Below are 20195 nucleotides of genomic sequence, written 5' to 3' on the forward strand. Positions count from 1 at the left end.
CCAGCTTCATCCCCCCTTGAAGGAACCACACTGGGAAGACACCTGGTGATCCATGTTCCCTGTGATCCACACCTGTACCTCTTCCTGCCCATGGCAATATCATGATTTTGCATTGTGGAATGTGAGGGTCTGGCCATGGCCCTGTCATTAGATTCAATCCCATCTCAGATCATTGCCAGGGGCAGGAAAAGGACTCGCTTTCTCTCTTCCAGGCATGAGAAAATACGTGGCCAGGAAGAGCCAGTTGCTGGTGTTGTAGTTTTCTTCATAAATAGTTTGTCTTATCCCTCCTGTTACCAAAATTGTTTCTATTCCTGTTTGTTCCTTATCTCGTTGCTGTTCCAAGCAAATTGTTCTTATCCCAACCCGGGATCTTTGCCTTTTGTGCTTTCCACAGGAGTTGGGATGGAAGCGAGTGGCAGTGCAGTTTTAGCTGGAGCAGGAAATTGGGGAATCCCATTCCTGAAGCCCAGCCTGTAGAAACCGAGCATCCCAGCTGGTGCCAGGCCTGGTTGCCGTGGCAGCAGCCTTGGGAGCGGGTCCCTGGTTGGGGGCTGCAGGAACCTCTTCCCTCTGGTGCCCAGGGAGAGGAGTGGAGGGAGCAGCTGGAGCTGAGGCAGGCAGGTTTAGGCTGGATGTGAGGAAAAGGTTTTTCCCCGAGGCTGCTGGGGCACTGAACAGGCTCCTCAGGGAGGGCTCCCAGCTCCAGGGCTGTCTGAGCTCCAGCAGCACTTGGCCAGTGCTGCCAGGCCCAGGCTGGGATTGTCGGGGTGTCCTGTGCAGGGCCAGCAGTTGGACTGGAGGATCCCCATGGGTCCCTCCCAGCTCAGCCAATTCTGTGGCTCTGTGATCCCATGAGCCTGGGGATGGGACTGCAAATGGTTGCCATGGCAATGGGCTCTGGCTCCAGGCCTGAGCTGTTGTCCACGGCAACAACTGAGGCATGGGGTCTCCATGGAGCTGCCAAGGGACTGACCATAGCAACAGGGGACTGTGATGGTTGCCATGGAAACAGACCATAGCTACAGGGGACTGCAATGGTTGCCACGGAAACAGACCATAGCAACAGGAGGCAGTGGTCATTTCCATGGAAACAGACCATAGTTACAGGGGACAGTGATGGTTGCCATAGAAATAAATCATAGTAACAGGGGGCTGTAATGGTAGCCATGGAAAGAGACCAGAGCAACAGGTCCTGGTGATGGTTGCCTACCAAGGATCAGATTTGTTACAGACCCTCAGAGGGGATCCATGGGGCCATTCCCAGAGTCTCCAGGCTGTTCAAGAGCTGCAATGTCACAGGCACAGACAGGGGCTACAGAGAGACCTCCCAGGGCTTTCTGGGGATGCTGAAGAGCCGTGTGGTCAGACACAGTCACAGTAATTCCATGGTGACATCCCAGGGGACCATGGGCTGCAAAGGCACCGCTCTGTCACAGGCACTCATGCAGGCTCCACGGTGACATCCCAGGAGTCCCCAGGCTGCCAAAGAGCTGGGATATTACAGACACTCCCAGGGCTTCCCGTCATGGGCAGAGTGGGAGCTTCTGGCAAAAGCTTTATTTCTTTATTGGAGAAACTCCTGCTGAGTCATGAAGTGGAGAAATGACACTCAACAGCCACCATGGATCCTCAAACCCCTCCAGAATGCCTAGACTTTCAAATCCCTTCTAAGCAAAGAGACTGGAAGCGGCTGGATCCAATTGCAGCCCCAGACTTTCTCAAAAGGTTTATGTGTACATATTGGACAGGTGGAATTGAACCGTAATGCAGTTTGTCCCACACGATTACAAATGGAATACCATCTGTCTGTTGCCGCTGAAGATGAATAGATCACACGGACACAGGTCGAGGTGTGGTGAAAAGAAGAGAGAGTTTATTTTCCCTCCCAGGATTTATAGGCTTCTGACCATGGCCACGGATTGGATGGTCAGGATAACACTTTCCCACTGCACTGGCCATGAGAGATGCCCATCACAAGACGTGTAACAGAAAGAATGTACACATATCTATGCTTACAGTTACTGTCCTGGGAAAGTACTTAGAAAACTATGTTAGCAAACTCAGAAGCTGAGTTTTCAGAGTGATAAACTCTAATTAAAATAAATAGATGGGCCTTGCTAAAATTAAAGGTAGATAGAGAGGCCTTGCTAAAATAGAGGTAAAGCATTGGCTAATAACTAATTGTCGATGTTATGCTTGTTCAGTTGGGCTTATAGTGAGAAATAAAGTATCTGGTAAAGAACTTCAAGAACATAAGACAGTTGCAAATCAGAAACTCATTGAAGATATGAAACAAGGAGCCCAGCCAAGGCTCCATTTGTCACTTTGCATTGAAAAGGTAGAAAGGGCAGAAGGAGGAAGAGCCATATCCCTTCCTTCCTTCTGTGACCCCTCCTCAGAAAAAGACCACTGACCCATTTCAAGGATCATGCTTAACTGCTTTTTTCCTAAGTAGCATAGGAAGTGAAAAGTTGGTGGGAACTGGGTCATGAATATGTATTTGTATTCAATACTTCTGTAAATAAAAAGCCTGTATTCACCTGTGCTCCGGGCTGTGTGTATTAAGGGGTGACCTGACACATCAGCCTAGTGCTGTGAATAAACATACACTTTTTAATCCTAAAACAGTTAAAGAGTCTTTGTGTGTCTCAGTTGGATATTGATACCAGATCATATCCATATTTTAGTAAATCAGCCTTAAAATGAATCCAAAAATTGCATGTGGAAAAAGGAAAAGAATTTGGGGGTTTGGGAAGAGTAGGATGGATTTTGTTAACAGCTAAGATAGGAAAAAGCACCAAGAGAAGGAACAATTGTTTTTGGAACACTCCCATGTGGAGTGACAGAAGAAGGTTATAGTCTCGAGCTCAGATTTGTTTGTGCAAGTGAAACAACAAGAACAAGAACAATAATGATAATGATTATAATAATGATGATAATGATGATAATGATGATAATGATGATAATAATATAACACAATAATATATATTTATATACATAATTAAAAATTGATAATGTGAAATAATGTTGACAGTACTGATTTGTGAGCTTTGGCTGCTCACTGTAACACTAAGCACCCTACAAAAAAGGACTGGCAAAGACCCAAATGTCAGTGGTAAACTTTTGTGAATTGTATACATGGAATAAAGGAGGAAGGGGTGAAATTGGCTGGTTTTATAGGGTTTGGTGATACTATGATGCAGAATGCTTTGTCTGTTCCTGTGAAAAGCACAGTGATTAAGACTGCTGGGTTTTTCATGTACCAGACTCTCTACAAGCTGCAGGACTGGTTGAACACGTGAAGGAGTTGTTAAGAGAGCAGTTGATAAAATGAGGAAATGGGAACCTGTCCTGGTGGAGAACCCATCTCCCAGATGTGTTCCATGCCCTTAACAATGGGCCCACTGGGGAAATGGAAACCCCTGGGTGTGCAGGGCTGCACCCAATTTGCAAACACAACCATGGACAGTGAGACTTGGACTGCCTGGGAAATGGTTCTGGGTGTGATGGCCCCTGACAGGGCCACCCCAGAGGCTGCAGGGCTGGACCTTCATGCACTGGAATTAATTAGGAAAAAGCCAAAGCAAATGAGAGTTAACAATACAAGAATAGGAATTCAGATTCCTCCAGAACACTTTGGTTTGGTAACTGCTCACTTAAGCTTGGCCTTGCAAAGTGTTGATGTCATGGGAGGAAGAATTGATGCAGATTATCAAGGAGAAATTAAAGTAAGTCTGTTAAACAATAATGAACAAGATTTTGTTTTCCAACCCCATGGCAGGATAGTACAGTTATTAATACTGCAGTTTTAAAAACAATTGTGAAAGAAGGACATCTACCTCCAATCACCTCTGTTCATGGAGATCAAGAGTTTGGATGCACCAGTCCTAATAATTGGTCCAGAGGCCAAATGGCCCTCCAGAGGCAGCTGAAGGAACAGCTCTGGGGAAAGACAACACTGTTTGAATCCTGAAACCTGGGCAGGAACAATGGGAATATCCCTGCAGCCAAGTGTTCTCTGCCACAACAAGCTGATGTTATGGGATATTGTTTTACAAATGCTGCCAGACCAGATCTCCCTGTTTGCCCCAACGACCCCTTTGGAAAATGCTCTGATCCACGGGGCTCCATGTGAAGGCTGATGTGACACTGAGGGACTTCCACACCAATTCCAGCCAGGAGCCTGGGTGCCCATCAGGGACTGGGACCTGGCAATTCTCCAGCCGAAGGGGAGAGGATCCCAATTTCCAGCTCCTGGCTGGAATTGGTGTGCAAGTCCCTCAGTGTCACATCAGCCTTCACATGGAGCCCTGTGGATCAGAACATTTTCCAAAGGGGTCGTTGGGCCAAACAGGGAGATTTGCTCTGGCAGCATCTGTAAAACAATATTGACTTGTCGTGGCAGAGAACACTTGGCTGCAGGGATATATTCCCATTCTTCATGCTCAGGTTTCAGGATTCAAACAGTGTTGTCTTTCCCCAGAGCTGTTCCTTCAGCTGCCTCTGGAGGGCCATTTGGCCTCTGGACCCACACTCTGGCTCCATTATTAGGACTGCTGCATCCAAACCTTTTATCTCCACAAACAGTGCTGATTGGAGGTGGATCTCCTTCTTTCACAAACGTTTTTAAACTGCAATATCAATATTTGTGGATAACCTGTCATGGGGTTGAATAATCCAATCTTCTTCATTCATTTTTAACAGAATTTCTTTAATTTCTCCTTGATAATCTGCATCAATTCCTCCTCCCATGACATCAACACTTTTCAAGGCCAAGCTCAAGTGAGCAGTTACCAAACCAAAGCGTTCTGGAGGAATCTGAATTCCTGTTCTTGTATTGTTAACTTTCATTTGCTTTGGCTTTTTCCTAATTAATTCCAGTGCATGAAGGTCCAGCCCTGCAGCCTCTGGGGTGGCCCTGTCAGGGGCCATCACACCCAGAACCATTTCCCAGGCAGTCCAAGTCTCACTGTCCATGGTTGTGTTTGCAAATTGGGTGCAGCCCTGCACACCCAGGGGTTTCCATTTCCCCAGTGGGCCCATTGTTAAGGGCATGGAACACATCTGGGAGATGGGTTCTCCACCAGGACAGGTTCCCATCTCCTCATTTTATCAACTGCTCCCTTAACAACTCCTTCACCTGTTCAACCAATCCCGCAGCTTGTAGAGAGTCCGGTACATGAAAAACCCAGCAGTCTTAATCAGTGTGTTTTTCACAGGAACAGACAAAGCATTCTGCATCATAGTATCAACAAACCCTATAAAAATAGCCAGTTTTATCCCTTCCTCCTTTATTCCTTGTATACAATTCACAAAGTTTACCATTGACATTTGGGTCTTTGCCAGTTCTTTTTTGTAGGGTATTCAGTGTTACAGTGAGCAGCCAAAACTCACAAATTGGTATTTTCAGCATTATTTCACATTATTGAGTTTTGATTATATATATAAATATATATTATTGTGTTGTTATTGTTATTGTTATTATGTTACTTGCACAAACAAACCTGAGCTCAAGACTAAAACCTTTTTCTGTACCTTCATGTGGGAGCATTCCAAAAAACAACTGTTCCTTCCGTTGGTGCTGTTAAGAAAATCCATCCTTGTCTTCCCAAACCCACAAGTTCTTTTCCTTTTTCCATATGCAATGTTTGGATGCATTTTAAGACATCCTGCGGTTCAGCCTCTTTTAACCGACTGCCCCACTGCTCGCACGGTGCTCCCACCTCAGCCCCACTCCAGAGCCAGTGAACTCTGGGGAGGGCTTCCCTTCTGGGAATTTCAGGTGGGACAGATTCCTTACATTTACATTTAAAAAGTGATATTTTGTTGTGATCTGGCCAGACTTTGCCAATTTGGTTTCACCAGTGGGCAGGGCCAGCACCAAAGGCACCAACACCACCTGAAGGAATCAGTGTCACTTACTGCAGCTCCAAGCAGCAAAGGATCACAAAAGGAGCAGCTCAGCAATGCACCCAATCATCACTGCCAAAGATTGCCCGCAGGCATTAACAAAGATCCAGTTCCCCTCAGACTTTGCCATCCCCAGATCCACCCATCAGCTGGGGAAGCTGTCACAGCCAAGGACTGGAGAGCCACTCCTGGACACTGGGAAATCCTGCAGGTGCCTCCAGCCACAGGTGAGGCTCAACCTCTGCTGTGAGAGAGGGCCCAGCTTTGATAGTGCTGAATAAACAAACTGACAGCACTTCTGCTGTGGGAACATCTGGTTTCATCCTCCTCTTGGGTCCCTACCAAAGCCTGGCCAGGCCTCAAGGAGGAACCAAGGGAGTTGACTCTGTCCATACACCCCAAACAAGGCCAGATATCAGACTGAATGGCCTTGTCTGGCTTCTAAACACAGAAAGGTCAATCCATGTTTCATTGATGAGTGGATCCATCTATCACAGTGCTAATGACCATGCATATTTCAGTAATGAGCAGACAGACAGATAACCTCTGGTTGGAAGGTTCATCCAGAGGTCACCTTTGGCTCAGGGCCTGTTGTTCAGGCCTCACTCAGGGCCTGTTGTTCAGAACTTGGCACTTCAGGGACGAGGTTTAGTGCTGGGCTTGAAACTGCTGGGTGACTGGCTGGACTGGATGAGCTCAGAGGCCTTTTCCAGCAAAATGGATTCTATAATTGCAGGATTCTATCTGCTGCATTCAGCTAGGTCCATTACTTAGCAGCATTACTTTGGCCCAAAAGCCCCCTCTTACTCAGCTCTTGTGGCCTGAGGCTTCAGCTCCTTCAGCTCCTGGTGCTGAGCTGCTCACGCTGAACGAGACGACTCAGAGAGAAGAATACAGTTCATCCAATTCCTTCTGGGACACAGAGAGGGGAGGTGTGAAAACAGGAGCATTGTTAGGTGTGGCCTCTTCTCTGCCCTTCACACCTTTCAGGGCTTTGAACCAGCCAAGAGCTTCCTCCAGGAGTTCAATGAAGCAGCTGTTCCTGCTCCCAGGTCTGGCTCTTCCCAGTCTCTGACCTTGACTGCTTTTGTCGCTCTTGCTGTGCCCTCTGCTCCCCCAGGGCTCGGTGGCTGCTGCCCAGGACTGTGGGACTGGCACAGATCAAGGGGTCGAGCCCCTCCTTTCTGTGCCCTTGGAGCTGCCTGGTCACAGCAGCCTTTTCCATCTGGAAGCTCCACATGGAGAGGAAGTCCCCAGCTCTGTTCCTGGCGTAACATGCAGGAGCCCAGGGCTGCCATTTCAAGTCCCTGCTGGCACTGAGGGCTCCCAGGTGCCTCAGGCTGCTGTGACACCGCTGCACAGGGAGGGAAGCATGGCAGAGGCTGCACTGAAAGTCAGCTCCATGTGCTGCTGTTGGTACTGCTGCGGGTGCTGGCACTGCTGGTGCTGGTGGTGCTGGTGCTGGTGCTGGTGGTGCTGCTGCTGCTGCTGGTGCAGGTGCTGGTGGTGGTGCTGCTGGTCCTGCTGGTGCTGCCACTTATGCTGCTGGTGGTGCTGGTGGTGGTGCTGCTGATGCTATGGCTGGTGCTGCTGGTGCTGATCCTGCCCCTGGTGCTACTGCTGGTGCTGCTGGTGCTGGTGCTGTTGCTGCTGGCACTGGTGCAGGTGCTGGTGATGCTGATGCTGCTGCTGGCACTACTGGTGCTGCTTGTGCTGGTGTTGGTGCTGGTGACGATGGTGCTACTGGTGCTGCTGCCTCTGCTGCTGCTGGTACTGCTGGTGCTGCCACTGGTGCTGCTAGTGCTTCTGCTGGTGCTGCTGGTGGTGGTGGTGGTGCTCCTGCTGCTTCTGCTGGTGCTGGTACTGCTGGTGCTGCCACTGATGCTGCTGATGGTGCTGCTGGTGCTGCTTCTTCTGGTGCTGCTGCTGCTGGTGCTTGTCCAGCCCCTGGTGCTGCTGCTGATGCTATGGCTGGTGCTGCTGCTGGTGCTGCTGGTGCTGATCCTGCCCCTGGTGCTACTGCTGGTGCTGGCGGTGCTGGTGCTGCTGCTGCTCGCACTGGTGGCAGTGCTGCTGCTGGTTCTGCTGGTGCTGCTGGTGCTGGTGATGCCACTGATGCTGCTGGTGGTGCTGCTGGTGCTGCAGGTGCTGCTGCTGCTGATGCTGTACTGGTGATGCTGGTGCTGCTGGTGCTTCTGCTGGTGCTGCTGCTGGTGCTGCTGGTGCTGGTCCAGCCCCTGGTGCTGCTGCTGGTGCTGCTGGTGCTGGCAGTGCTTGTGCTGCTGTTGCTGGTGCTGCTGCTGCTAGTGCTGCTGGTGCTGGGGCTGCTGCTGCTGCTGCTGCTGCTGCTGGCACTGCTGGTGCTGCTGGTGCTGGTGCTGCCACTGATGTTGCTGGTGGTGATGCTGGTGCTGGTGCTGCTGCTGCTGATCCTGCCCCTGGTGCTACTGCTGGTGCTGGCGGTTCTGTTGCTGCTGTTGCTGCTGCTGCTGGTGCTGCTAGCACTGCTGGTGCTGGTGGTGGTGGTGCTGCTGCTGGTGCTGCTGGTACTGGTGCTGCTGGTGCTGCTGGTCCTGCTTCTGGTGCTGATGCTGGTGCTGCTCTTGGTGCTGCTGGTGCTGCTGCTGTTGCTGCTATTGTTGCTGCTGTTGTTGCTGCTGCCACTGATGCTGCTGCTGATGCTGCTGCTTCTGGTGCTGCTGGTGCTGCTGCTGGTCCAGCCCCTGGTGCTGCTGCTGATGCTATGGCTGGTGCTGCTGCTGGTGCTGCTGGTGCTGATCCTGCCCCTGGTGCTACTGCTGGTGCTGGTGGTGCTGCTGCTGGCACTGGTGGTAGTGCTGCTGCTGGTTCTGCTGGTACTGCTGGTGCTGCTGGTCCTGGTGCTGCAGGTGATGCTGCTGCTGCTGCTGCTGCTGGTGATGCTGGTGCTGCTGGTGCTGCTGGTGCTGGTGGTGGTGCTGCTCGTGCTGGTGGTGGTGCTGCTGCTGGCACTGCTGGTGAAGCTAGTGCTGGTCCTGTCCCTGGTGCTGCTACCGCTGCTGGTTCTGCTGGTACTGCTGGTGCTGCTGGTGCTGCTGCTGCTGGTGATGCTGGTGCTGCTGGTGCTGGTACTGCTGGCACTGATGGTGCTGTTGGTGCTGGTGCTGCTGGTGCTGCTGGTCCTGCTGCTGCTGCTTCGGCTGCTGGTCGTGCTGCTGCTGGTGCTGCTTTTGGTGCTGGTGCTGCTTTTGGTGCTGGTGCTGCTGCTGCTGCTGTTGGTGCTTCTGGAGCTGGTTCTGCTGGTACTGCTGGTGCTGCTGCTGCTGCTGCTGGTGCTGATCCTGCCCCTGGTGCTACTGCTGGTGCTGGTGCTGCTGGAGCTGGTGCTGCTGGAGCTGGTTCTGCTGGTACTGCTGGTACTGCTGGTGCTGCTGGTGCTGCTGGTGCTGCTGCTGGTGCTGATCCTGCCCCTGGTGCTGCCGCTCGTGCTGCTGCTGATCGTGCTGCTGGTGGTGCTGCTGCTGGCGCTGCTGGTGAAGCTGGTGCTGGTGGTGGTGCTGGTACTGCTGCTGGTGGTGCTGCTGCTGCTGCTCCTGCTGCTGGTGGTGCTGCTGCTGATGCTACTGCTGGTGCTGCTGGCGCTGCTGGTGCTGCTGCTGGTGCTGCTGCTGATGCTTTTGGTGCTGGTGCTGCTGCTGCAATCATTTTTCCAGCACTGCCCCACACTGAGGGATCAGATCCAGGCACTGCTGCTGCTCCCTCGGGACCAACCCCACTTTGGTTGTTGCTGTCAGTGCCAGCACAAGCCGTGGCTGGAGCAGCAGGTGCTGACAGTGCCCCAAGGCCCAGGGCTGGAGGGGTCCCTGGGCTGGGGCTGGGAGGGAGCTGCCCCTTGTTCTCCCTGTGCCTCACGCAGAGCTGGGCCAGGCACAAGTGGGGCAGCAGAGCCAACAGGGAGCCTGCGAGTCTCTTCCAGCCGTGCCTGCTCAGAGTTTGGCCTTGGAGCTTCAGGTGGGCAAAGGCAGCTGCTCTGCTCCCTCTGCGTGTGCCCGTGTTCAGCAGTGCTGCTCCATCAGTCTGTGCCCAGCAACGGGGAAAAGCCTCAGCCCTGCAGGGCCAGGAGCTGCTGGGCTCTGCCTGAGCAGCTCAGCCAGCGGGAAGGGAGCTGCTCCACGCAGGAACCAGGAGCAAAGGACACTTCTTTTTCATAGCATGATTTCTGTTTTAAGGGGAAAAATGCGGAAAAATAAAAGAAAAAAACTTCTATAAAATGTGAAAGATAAAAACAGAACCCAAGTGTGCAGTGAAAAATCTTCTCTAACTTTGAATTAAGGTGTAATTGGTCTTTTGAAACATAAAACTCAGTTATTTACTTTGTAAATGTGCTGATGGCATGATGCATCTTACCGGCCTCAGGAACCTTTTTGAAAAAGTTTGTGGGGTTGGATTCCAATATTGTTATTTTAAATTGTGGTGAAATTGGAGTGAAGCAAGAAGAAAGTGCTTTGCGCCTTGCCAGCTCCAAGCAGCACTGGGAATCTAAACTCTTTCAAACCCCAAATCCTTTAGAAGATGCCCTTCCTTCTCACCCTGTGAATGAGCTACACATTCCTTTTCAAACATTCAGGGGTTTCTTAAAGATGCAAAGTCCCACTTACAGCTTTTTGCTCTGGTTTGGAAGTGCAGAAGGGCGATTCTTCATCCATCAGCTCCAGACTGCACTGCCTCAGGAACACAGCAGTGGCACTTCTAGAGGAGGAAGAAAGTGCAATTGCACAATTCCAGCCAAAAAGAAAGGAAGAGTGGGACACAGAAAACATCCTGTGCAGATGCAGGCATTCAGCTGGGACTGTGGAGAGTTTGGGTCCTTGCCAATTGGATGTGTGTCCCTAACTGCAATCTCTTGGCCTGCAGGAGAGTTTCACTCACCTGCAAAAGCAGAAAGCTCAGGCGCTGTGCTAGGAACGGGCTCGTGTGATGCAAAGCTGTCAGAGCAATGGGAGGGCAGGGTGAGCCCAGCTGTGCCTGGGGCTGAGCCCAGCAGAGCCCTGGCAGAGCCCAGAGCAGCCTCAGCATCCGCAGAGCCCAGCTGCAAGGAGAGAAACCAGAAACCGCCCGTCAGCTGAAGGCTCCTGTCCCCTTGTCCCAGCCACCCGCGGTGCCCAGGCCATGCTGGCCATGCTCAGAGCTGGGCCCAAAGCTGCCCATCACTGCTGCCTTTGGGAGCAGAGCAGGAGGGCAGGCCATGTGCCCAGCCTGCAGACCCAGCCCCTCAGCAGCTGTCCAGAGACAAAAAGCAGCTTGGCAGCCAACTGAAGAATTGCTTGCATCCACCCCAGCCAAGGGGGGAACCTTTGGTGCCTGGCCAGGCTGTGCCATGCCCAGATCTGGGAGCATCCCCTGGCTGTGGACTCACCTGCAAATTGGGCGTGGAGCGAGTCTTTGAAGAAGACATGCCAGAATTGAAATCCATCATCTTCAGCTGGCCAGCTGGAGGAAGAGATTGCCATCCTCGAGGTTGCCCTTGGTGTCTCCAGCAGCAGCCCCAGCGGGTAACAGCTTCTCCAGGGGCTCCTTCTCCTTGCCTAGGGGCCAGACCAGGCTGTCAGTGCTCTGCCCAGGGTCCCAGCCATCAGTGAAGCAGACAAGCAAAAGCAGGGGGAATGGTGGCCACCAGTGCTTGCCACACCAGGTGTCCAGCTCAGCTCCAGCCCAAGAGCTGTGTGTTCCCTTCTGATGACCCCTGCTCAGAGCTACAGGCACGACAAAAACAGCCTGGTTTGCTTTGCCACTGATTGCCAAGAAATGTGTGGAGCTGTTACCTGCCAGGCCCCTGGATCCAACTGTGCATGTGGATCTCTCCCATCTCCTAGGGCAGATGAACAGCCTGCATCCAAGGATCGCGGAAAAGGTCTTCTAAGGATGGCCTGTCCGAGGGTTGCATGGACAAACACCTCTTAATAATATCTTGGCATTCTGAAGAGAGAAACCAGGAATCACCAGTCAGTTGGAGAAGTTGCCACCCCCTTCCAGTGCCCAGGCCATGCTGGGTGTGCCCAGAGCTGGGCCTAAACTTCCCCATGGATTCCCTGTTTGCAGGAGAGCAGGACATGTGCCACCTCCTCAGCAGCTGCCAGAGCAGGATGCTCATAAGCCCACAGCTGTCTCCCAAGCCTGGTGTTCCCCCTGTGCCCAGAGATGAGGATTCACCTTGGGAGAGCCGTCGTGGGAACAAGATCCGCCCCCAGATGATCTGCTGGCCCCTCATGAATGGGTGCTTCCCTATGACCAGCTGGTAGAGCAGGAGGCCCAGGGACCAGATTGTTGCTGCCTGGCCATGGTAGCGTTGCTGGCGGATCCACTCTGGTGGGCTGTAGGACAGGGTTCCTGTGGAACACAGATGGAGCTCATCAGGGGGATGCTGCTGCTCCCAGAGCCTGGCCCCAGCATCCCTGGGCATGTGGGGGCTGCCCCAGCGGCACACGGGGTGACCCACTGCCCTCTTGCCAGCACCTGGCACTTGGCTACAAACCCAGGGTTGGAAAAGAAGCCACTGCTGCTGCAAGAGGGCAGCAGAAGCACTGGGGAGGCCCAACCATGACAAGCAAATAAAAACCCACCCCGTGGTAGAGAAAACACACTCTCCTCCCTGCCTGCATGGCCTCCAAAACATTGTTAATAGGCCAAGGCAAACGTGGGGAGCAGAGGAGTTCAAGCCCTTCCTCGCTGACTCACTAAACTCTCTGGGGCATGGGGTCAGACCCCCGCCCTCTGCTACCCCCATGGGGGTTTTTGTCAGGCTGGCTGTCCCAGCCCCAGCCCAGGGCACAGTGGGTGCTGAAGGCTCTTGGCAGGGCTGGGAGCTGGCCCCCCTCACACCCCCATCCAAATCAATTTGCCTCAAGCATTGATCCCATCCTGGCAGCACCACGGGGAATCCCCGGTGCCACAGCCAGGCTAGGCCATGAGATGGCCAGGAGCATCCCCTGCGAGGGCTCACCTGCAAACTGGGTGTAGGCTGTGTCTTGCAGGAAGGCGCCACAGCCAAAGTCGATGAATTTCAGCTGCCCAGTGGCCAGGTCGAGCAGGATGTTCTCCGGTTTTATGTCCCTGTGCAGGACCCCGCAGCTGCTGCAGTGCTGCACGGCCTCCAGCACCTGGCGAAAGAGCCCCCGCGCCTCCTCCTCTGGCAGGAACCTCCGCTCCGCCAGCAAATGCGAGAGGTCCTGGCACCGCTGTGGACGCTCCAACACTAACACGAAGCTGTCGGGGAGCTCAAGCCACTCCAGCAGCTGAATGACTGCAGCACAGCCAGAGGACACCCTGTCCAGCAGCACAATCTCCAGGGGAGCACGGGTGCCGTCGGGCTGCGGGAGGAGCACGGTGCTGTCAGTGGGGCTGAGGCCGGGCCAGGGCTCTGGGACCCCTCAGCCAGCCCGGGATGCTCTGCACACCTCGCTCACCCCACGCCCGCTCTCCCCGCAGGGCTCTCGGCGGCTCCCACCCCGCCGGGCCCCGGCTCATCCCTGCCCGGCACGCCCCGGCTTCTGCCGCTGGCCCCGCACACTCACCAGCTCGCCCCAGAGCCGGACGCGATCCCGCGGCACACATTTGATGGCCACCTGCGAGCAAGGAGCAGCAGAGGCTTGAGCTCGCTGCCCGCCCCGCCGCGCCCCCGCCATCTCCTCCGCCCCCTCCTCCTCCTCCTCCTCTGCCCACCGCTCACCGGGGCGCCGTCCGAGAGTCGCGTGGCCGCGAAGACGCTGCCGAAGCCGCCGCGCCCCAGCAGCGGGCCCAGCTTGTAGCGCTGCTGCAGGGCCTCCTGCGCCTTCCCTGGGGGCGAGTCGCGGCCATCAGCGCTCGGCCCGGGGACAGGAACGGCCCCCGAGCGCTCCCCGAGCTCCCCGGGCCGGGCATCCGCAGGCGTTCCCTCATTGGAACGCGGCAGCGGCGGCTCGGGGCCAGCGGCCGCGCTGCTGAGCGGCGGAGCTCGGGCCGGGGAAGCCGCAGCGGAGGCGGCGGCAGCGGCCGCGCCGCCTGTGTCCTCCGCGGGCCCCGGGAGGAGCCGGGGCCGGGGCCGGGGTCGGGGCCGGGGCCGAGGCCGGGGTCGGGGCCGGGGCCGGGGCCGGGGCCGGGGCCGGGGTCGGGGCCGGGGCCGGAGCCTGCGTCGGGGCCGGGGCCGGGATCGGGCAAGGCGGAGCCAAAGGGCAGCGATTCCGCCCCAGCCCCAGGCAATGATGCCCGCCCAGCAGCGCCAGCGCCAGCACAGCCAGAGCCCGGCGAAGGCGAGACCACGGCGGGACGGCCGGGGACGGGGCCGGGACCGGGGCCGGGGCAGCCCCGCCTGGGCCCGTGGGCGGGTCCGGGGGCGGGCCGGGGGCATGGCCCGGGCGGGTACGGGGAGAGGGAACCTGGAAGAGGGGGGGACACAGGAAAAGGGAGACCCGGAGGGAATGTGGGACAGTGGGAAAGGGAGAGGAGAGACAGAAAAGTGATAAATTTGATGCTTTCGCTGCTTCCACTGCTGCTGCTGCCGCCGCTGCTGCTGCTGCCGCTGCTGCCGCCGCTGCAACTGAAGCACCGGGACCGTTTGTCCCCGTGTCCGTTTGTCCGTTGCCCGCTCGGCCCCGGCCCGAGCCCCGCACTCCCCGGGCAGCCCCTGAGCCTGGCCAAACACGGGAACTTTGCCGTGTTGAGCCAAGAGCCAGAGTCTTGACTCCTGCACAGGGGCACAGGACGGCCCTTGGCTGCTGCTGTACCTTGTCCCTGCTGAGGGTCAGACACCGTCTGAGCACATTCCCTGAATGCAGAATTTGTACCCGACCCAAGCACTGCACTTGTGTCTCCAGCATTGCTTTCCAAGGAAAACAGGGCAAGGCAAACTGGGTATAGCTCATGGTATTTTACAGTGTCTAAAACTTGCCAAGTCTCAGATCTTAGAGGTGAGATCCATTTGGAATGAATGGGATGGAGAAAGTGCAAGATGGAAAAGGGGAACATAAAAATAAATAGAGAAAAATAGAGAAAAACATATTGGTTGTTTCTTTTGATTTGATTTTCATTTCATAAAAAAGTTGTTTCAATTTTCCCAGAATCTTCTCCACAGTCACATCTGTTCTTTCCAAAAACCTGTCCTGGAGAACAAGGCGCAGCTCCTGTCACAAAATGTGCCCCCAGCTGCAGCTTCTCTTGGTTTCCCACACTGTAAGTGACTGCAGCACAACTCTTGCAGCAAAGCAGGACAAATATTTGAAGCACTTGACAATTTGTTCTTTCTTTTCCTTGTGGACAGGGGAGTTGTGCCATTGGTAAGGTTTTCACTGTTACTCTTCTACCCAAAGAAAACATGATGAGGTACCAGGAATTGTTAGGGAATACAAGCATGGCTGAATGTGGAGAAAGAATCTCCAGGGTGTGCAGCCAGAAGTGGAGAGCTGATCATTCCAAATCCCCCATGGACACCTTGAAAGTGATCTGGAACATGAAAATGGGCTGACAGAGAGAGTTTGTTTCTGTGTTCAGTTTAGATGATTCTCCATCTCTTGCACTGGGAGAAATCAAGAGCACAATCAGTTGATGATAAGCATCTGAACATGATAAGCTGGACCTCTCTGGATGACAGAAAGAATGTGAAAAGGAGAAATGCAGGGAATGACTTGGTGAACTTTGTATATAAGAAGGTACATTTTTTCCTAATAATTTCCAATTCATTCCCTTTGTTTTATCCTTTTAAAAAGGCCAATTGCATCTCAGATTCCCCATGAAATGAGAACCCTGAGCTTGTGGAACTGCCTGAAAGGTGCCCTGTTCCTTTTTCTTCTGCTGCTCGGTAGAAACAGTGAAGCGAGTTGGGGAGTTCTGTTTTTCCTTTCTCCTGGTCGATATTTTCATTTTATTTGCCACTGTAAAGGCAATTTCTGTGATGGCCTCTGTCAGTTGATTCTATTTCAGCAGCAGCAGCAGCAACAGGGCTGTGTTTGAACACTGCAAATGTGACCTGTGTGGCTTTAATTCTCTTTGATTTTGTGCTCAGGGCCTTGGGAGCATTTGGAGATCTACTACTCATGAGGCCTTTTTAACAAGCAGTCCGAGTTCCCTGTCAGAAAAGCACAGTGGGCCGCACTGATTGAAAGAGGAAATTGCAGCTGTACTGCTAAAATTCAAGTGGCAAGCAGAAGAGGGGCAAGATCAGCTGGGATCCACAATTGCCAAGGCCAAGGCACCAACAGCCTCCTGCTGTCTCCTCAGGGTGAGTAAAACAGCGCTGAAAACAGCGCTGGAACCCGATCCTTTCTTCCTCTGAGGGCTGGCTGAGGGCAGCAGAGGCGGGCCTGAGAAATCAGGGCTGTTTGTGGGGGATTGTTGCTGTAGTCCAGAATTGCCCTGGCAAAAGGCCTGGGAAGCCGAGGCAGGAGCAGGTGGGAAGGGCCGGCGCTGCTGCTGCTCGTGGCCGGGAGCCCCGGCCGGGCCGGGCCGGCGCCCGCTGCGCTGCGGCTGCTGCTGCTGCCAGAGCCGGGCGGGACTCGGGGACAGGGAATGGACACGGGGGGACAGCAAAGGCCTTGGGGGCTGCAGGGATGTTGGGCCAGCGCCAGCACAGAGCTTCAGCCTGCAATGAACCCCGAGGGAAACGCTGGGGAAAGGCTCCATTCAGCCTTTCTTTACTCATCGCTATGAAGGGACCGAAATAAAAGGAGAAAGAGCAGGGCCCGACCCCTTCTCCTTTGGGAGGAACCCCGCGCCTGGAGCTGAGAGGGGCCGTGAGGAAAAATGAGGGGCCATGAAGGGCTTTGAGAGGCCATGAGGGACCATACGAGGCCATGAGAGGTTTTATGGGGCCATGAGAGGTTTTATGGGGCCATGAGAAATTCTATGGGGCCATGAGGGGCTGTGAGGGGCCATGAGGAGCCTCAGCCCTGGCAGGAGGGGGTCCCACCATGTTCCCAGGGCAGGGCCGCCGTGAGGGGCCGCGAGCGCAGACGTGGCAGCAGAGCGGGCTTGGGGCGCCTCTGGGAGGGGATGAGACCCTTCCCCCGCTCCAAACCACACCAAACCCGGCATTAACAGGATTTTCCGTCTTTAGAATCCACTGGCAACTTGGAGTTGAGTGTCCAGTTTAATTCTGGTGGGAAAAACAAGGGAATTTTCCCAGTGTGTGACATCCAGCCATTGTTATTTATGTCTAAGATTTAAAAGTCTTGACAATGAAAAGTAATACTAAAAAATAATAATAACAACAACAAGACCAAGAAATAAAGCCCCGAATCCCAACAATCAGCTCAGAAACATGTTTTTGTTTGTAGTAATAGAGTAGTACTAAAGAAATAAATGAAAGCGATTTAATTTGTAATTCAGACAAAAGATGTTTCATCTTTTTCCAAGGTTCTGGTCCCCTTCCTCCAGGGTCATTTCCTTTACTCACCCACTTTCTAATAGGTAGAAGGGAGTTAAGCCCATTGGAAAAGACAACAGCTCCTGTTTCCAAGATTAGCAGCCACCACTCCAGGGACCCTGAATTGCCCCCAGGCGCGTGTGTGCACTTGAAGGGTGAGCGGGTGTTGGGGACAGAGATCTCAAACTCCTTCTAAGGCTGTGAGAAACCCACAAGTGGCAAAGTATCATTGTGGGTCAGCTCCTGCTGAAATTCCATTCCCCCACACCCTCCAAATGGGCAGGCAGGGCTGGGCTCTGGCAGGGTTCAGTTTTGAGTGCCTTGTGCTCCCTGGCATGGAAGTGATCCTATGAACTCTGGCATTGATGGACTGTGGTATGGCTGCTGAAAGAGGAGGGGGAATCTCAGGAGACAGGAAAGTCTCTCGTTCTCCCTTCTCCCTGCAGAACCCCCTCTCCAAAGAGAAATGCCTGTGCAGGGTTTCCATGAGACCCCTTCCCTCAGGCCAGTGTCTGAGCCACTGTGTGGTCTGCAGGAGCCAAAGCCAGAGGAGTCCCAATATCAGTCACCCCACGGTCCCCACACAGCAGGAGAAAGCACTGCTTGCAGTGGGGCTGCTGATCTGTGACCCGTCCTGGTTCCATCCACCCCACTCCTCTCAGCCACAGGCACCAGAAGGATCCCAGGAAAGCCACAGTGCTGTACCAGATGTCAGGAGCACTCCCTGCTGTGGCCTCAGGGATGCTGGGTGACCTCGTCAATGAGGATCTGTGGCTGGTGATGGAATGTGTGGATGGAGGCCCTTGACAGGAGGTTGTTGGAGACACGCATGGGGCTGAAGGAGAGATGGCAGCTGTCAGTCGGGAGGGCAGGGACCCCGCTTGTGAGTCCATTGCCTTGGACACCCTCAGCCACAAGATGTCCAAGAAGTCACGCAAAACTTCTTTCCCCCAAGTTCCAGCTTTATGTACAGTTACAGCAGAGAACGTTGCTTGTTTCTAGAACTAGAACAAAGATCCCAGATGGAACAAGCCTTGCTGGTTTTAGTCAGAAGCATCAGTGACCAAAAGTTGTATTTCCTTTGGTTTGGTCACTTCTTTGTTCCTTCTCAGTGTTCAGGCTGGGCTGTGGGGTGTCCTCATTTGCTGCATTTTCTGAGCTCCTCTTGGATCCTTTGAGCAATAGGTTGTGCCCTCTGAGGATCCTTTGTGCTCCTTGGTGACCCAGGAGAACCTTGCAAACAATTTTTGGGGGAGCTGCTGCTGTGATGTCACAGGAACGTTGCCGTGTCCTTGTGGTGTTCCCGTTGCTGTGGGGCACAGAGGCCTCAGTGTCAGAGCGGCTCTGGGCACCTGCTCTTTGCCTGAGGATCGTCCTGCCCGAGGCATTCTCAGCAGCCAGCCCAGCCCCTGATGGGTGTCCTTCTGTCCTTGCAGGGGGACAGACAGTCTGCAGACGTGTGCAGCACAGCCAAAATGATCCAGCAAGTGGTTGTTGCAGTTTGCACTCTGGACTCTGTGGCTTCTTATGGGTATTTTTTAACCCACTGGGCCCCTAAATGGAGGATTTCCCCAGGTGCACCATATGTGCCTTTGGGATTGCTGTGGGCTTTCTGTTCATCCTTTGGAACGGAGGTGATTTTGAATGAAAATTGCCATTAAGATGCCATTTATTTGGGAGAGCTCCTGCCAACAACTTCTTAAAAAAGGGGTTGTTTGTAGCCAGCAGGGTGTGCACAGCATTTGGAATGGAGCCTGGGGGGGTTCTGTTCCCCAAGAGGAGAGTCTGTGGTAGCGGACCCTGGCGCTACCTCTGTTTGCTCACCCAGCCAAAAACTGGACACAGCCTTATATTTTGTGCTGTTCTCTTGCTTGCTGTGTGATCCAAAAGGACTATGACTCCAGGAGGGAAGTTGTGAAAGTAAAATGCTCTCTCTTGGCATTGACTTTTTGTGTGGGATTTGCCAGCAGAGGCAGCTTTTTCTCCTAACAGCATCTGGTTCAGGTGAAGGTCCCCTCACACATGGACACTGGGAAGCTCCTTCTTCAGTGGGCAGGAAAAAAACCTTTGGTGTTCAGAGATCCCAGCTGTTCCCTTTCAACACCAGTATGAGTCCAGTAAGCTCAAGTATGATCCTTGTCACATGGCAGCACTCCCAGGATGGTCCCATTTGCCTCTGACTAGATCAACCCAGTCAGTCCCAGTATGATGCCTTTGGCTCCCAGCATGCTCCCATTTGCTCCCAGTCACCCCCAGTATGGGGGATGATGTGCATGGTATGTTCCCAGTCATTCTCAGATACTCCCAGTATGAGTCCAGTCACTCCCATTATGATCCAAAACTGGATTGCTGGGAGGCTTCATGGAATCCTGGAGACCATTGTGACACTCTAGGGCCCCATGGAACCGTGGTGACACCAGCTTGGCTGGGAGTGTTGATGTGCTGCAGCGTAGGAGGGCTCTGCACAGGCAGCTGGACAGGCTGGATCCAGGGCCCAAACCCAACAAGGTGAGGTTTAACAAGTCCAAGTGTCGGGTCGTGCACTTTGGCCCCAACAACCCCTGCAGTGCTACAGGCTGGGGACAGAGTGGCTGGACAGCAGCCAGGCAGAAAGGGAGCTGGGGCACTGATGGACAGCAGGCTGGGCATGAGCCAGCAGTGTGCCCAGGTGGCCAAGAAGGCCAATGGCTCCTGGCCTGGATCAGGAACAGTGTGGCCAGCAGGAGCAGGGCAGGGATTCCTCCCCTCTGCTCTGCACTGGTTGGGCAGCACCTCGAGTGCTGTGTCCAGTTCTGGGCCCCCAATTTATTTAGGAAGGTCATGGATGGGCTGGAGCGTGTCCAGAGAAGGGCAACAAGGCTGGTGAGGGCTCTGGAGCACACAAGTCCTGTAAGTGATAGTAAAAGGTCTC

At 53.9% G+C, this 20195-nt stretch overlaps 2 protein-coding genes across 2 annotated transcripts in view; one reads left to right on the forward strand and one right to left on the reverse strand.

Annotated features, from left to right (window-relative positions):
- LOC147646837 (uncharacterized) overlaps positions 1-20195 on the forward strand; it is a 410249-nt gene that overhangs the window by 2644 nt on the left and 387410 nt on the right. Inside the window, 1 exon segment of the mRNA XM_086872957.1 lies at positions 2464-2466. Coding sequence (XP_086729083.1) covers positions 2464-2466 — 3 coding nt within the window.
- LOC147646838 (serine/threonine-protein kinase pim-1-like) lies at positions 11733-14275 on the reverse strand. The gene is made up of 6 exons (XM_086872936.1): positions 14185-14275; positions 13619-13725; positions 13464-13514; positions 12893-13259; positions 12103-12279; positions 11733-11868 (listed from the first exon to the last, which is right to left on the reverse strand). The coding sequence occupies exons 1-6, from the start codon at positions 14273-14275 to the stop codon at positions 11762-11764; spliced, it is 900 nt and encodes a 299-aa protein (XP_086729062.1). The 3' UTR covers positions 11733-11761.

This window comes from Cyanistes caeruleus, unplaced genomic scaffold (assembly GCF_971803275.1).
Source record: "Cyanistes caeruleus unplaced genomic scaffold, bCyaCae1.hap1.1 HAP1_SCAFFOLD_78, whole genome shotgun sequence".
NCBI classification, from domain to species: Eukaryota; Metazoa; Chordata; class Aves; order Passeriformes; family Paridae; genus Cyanistes; species Cyanistes caeruleus.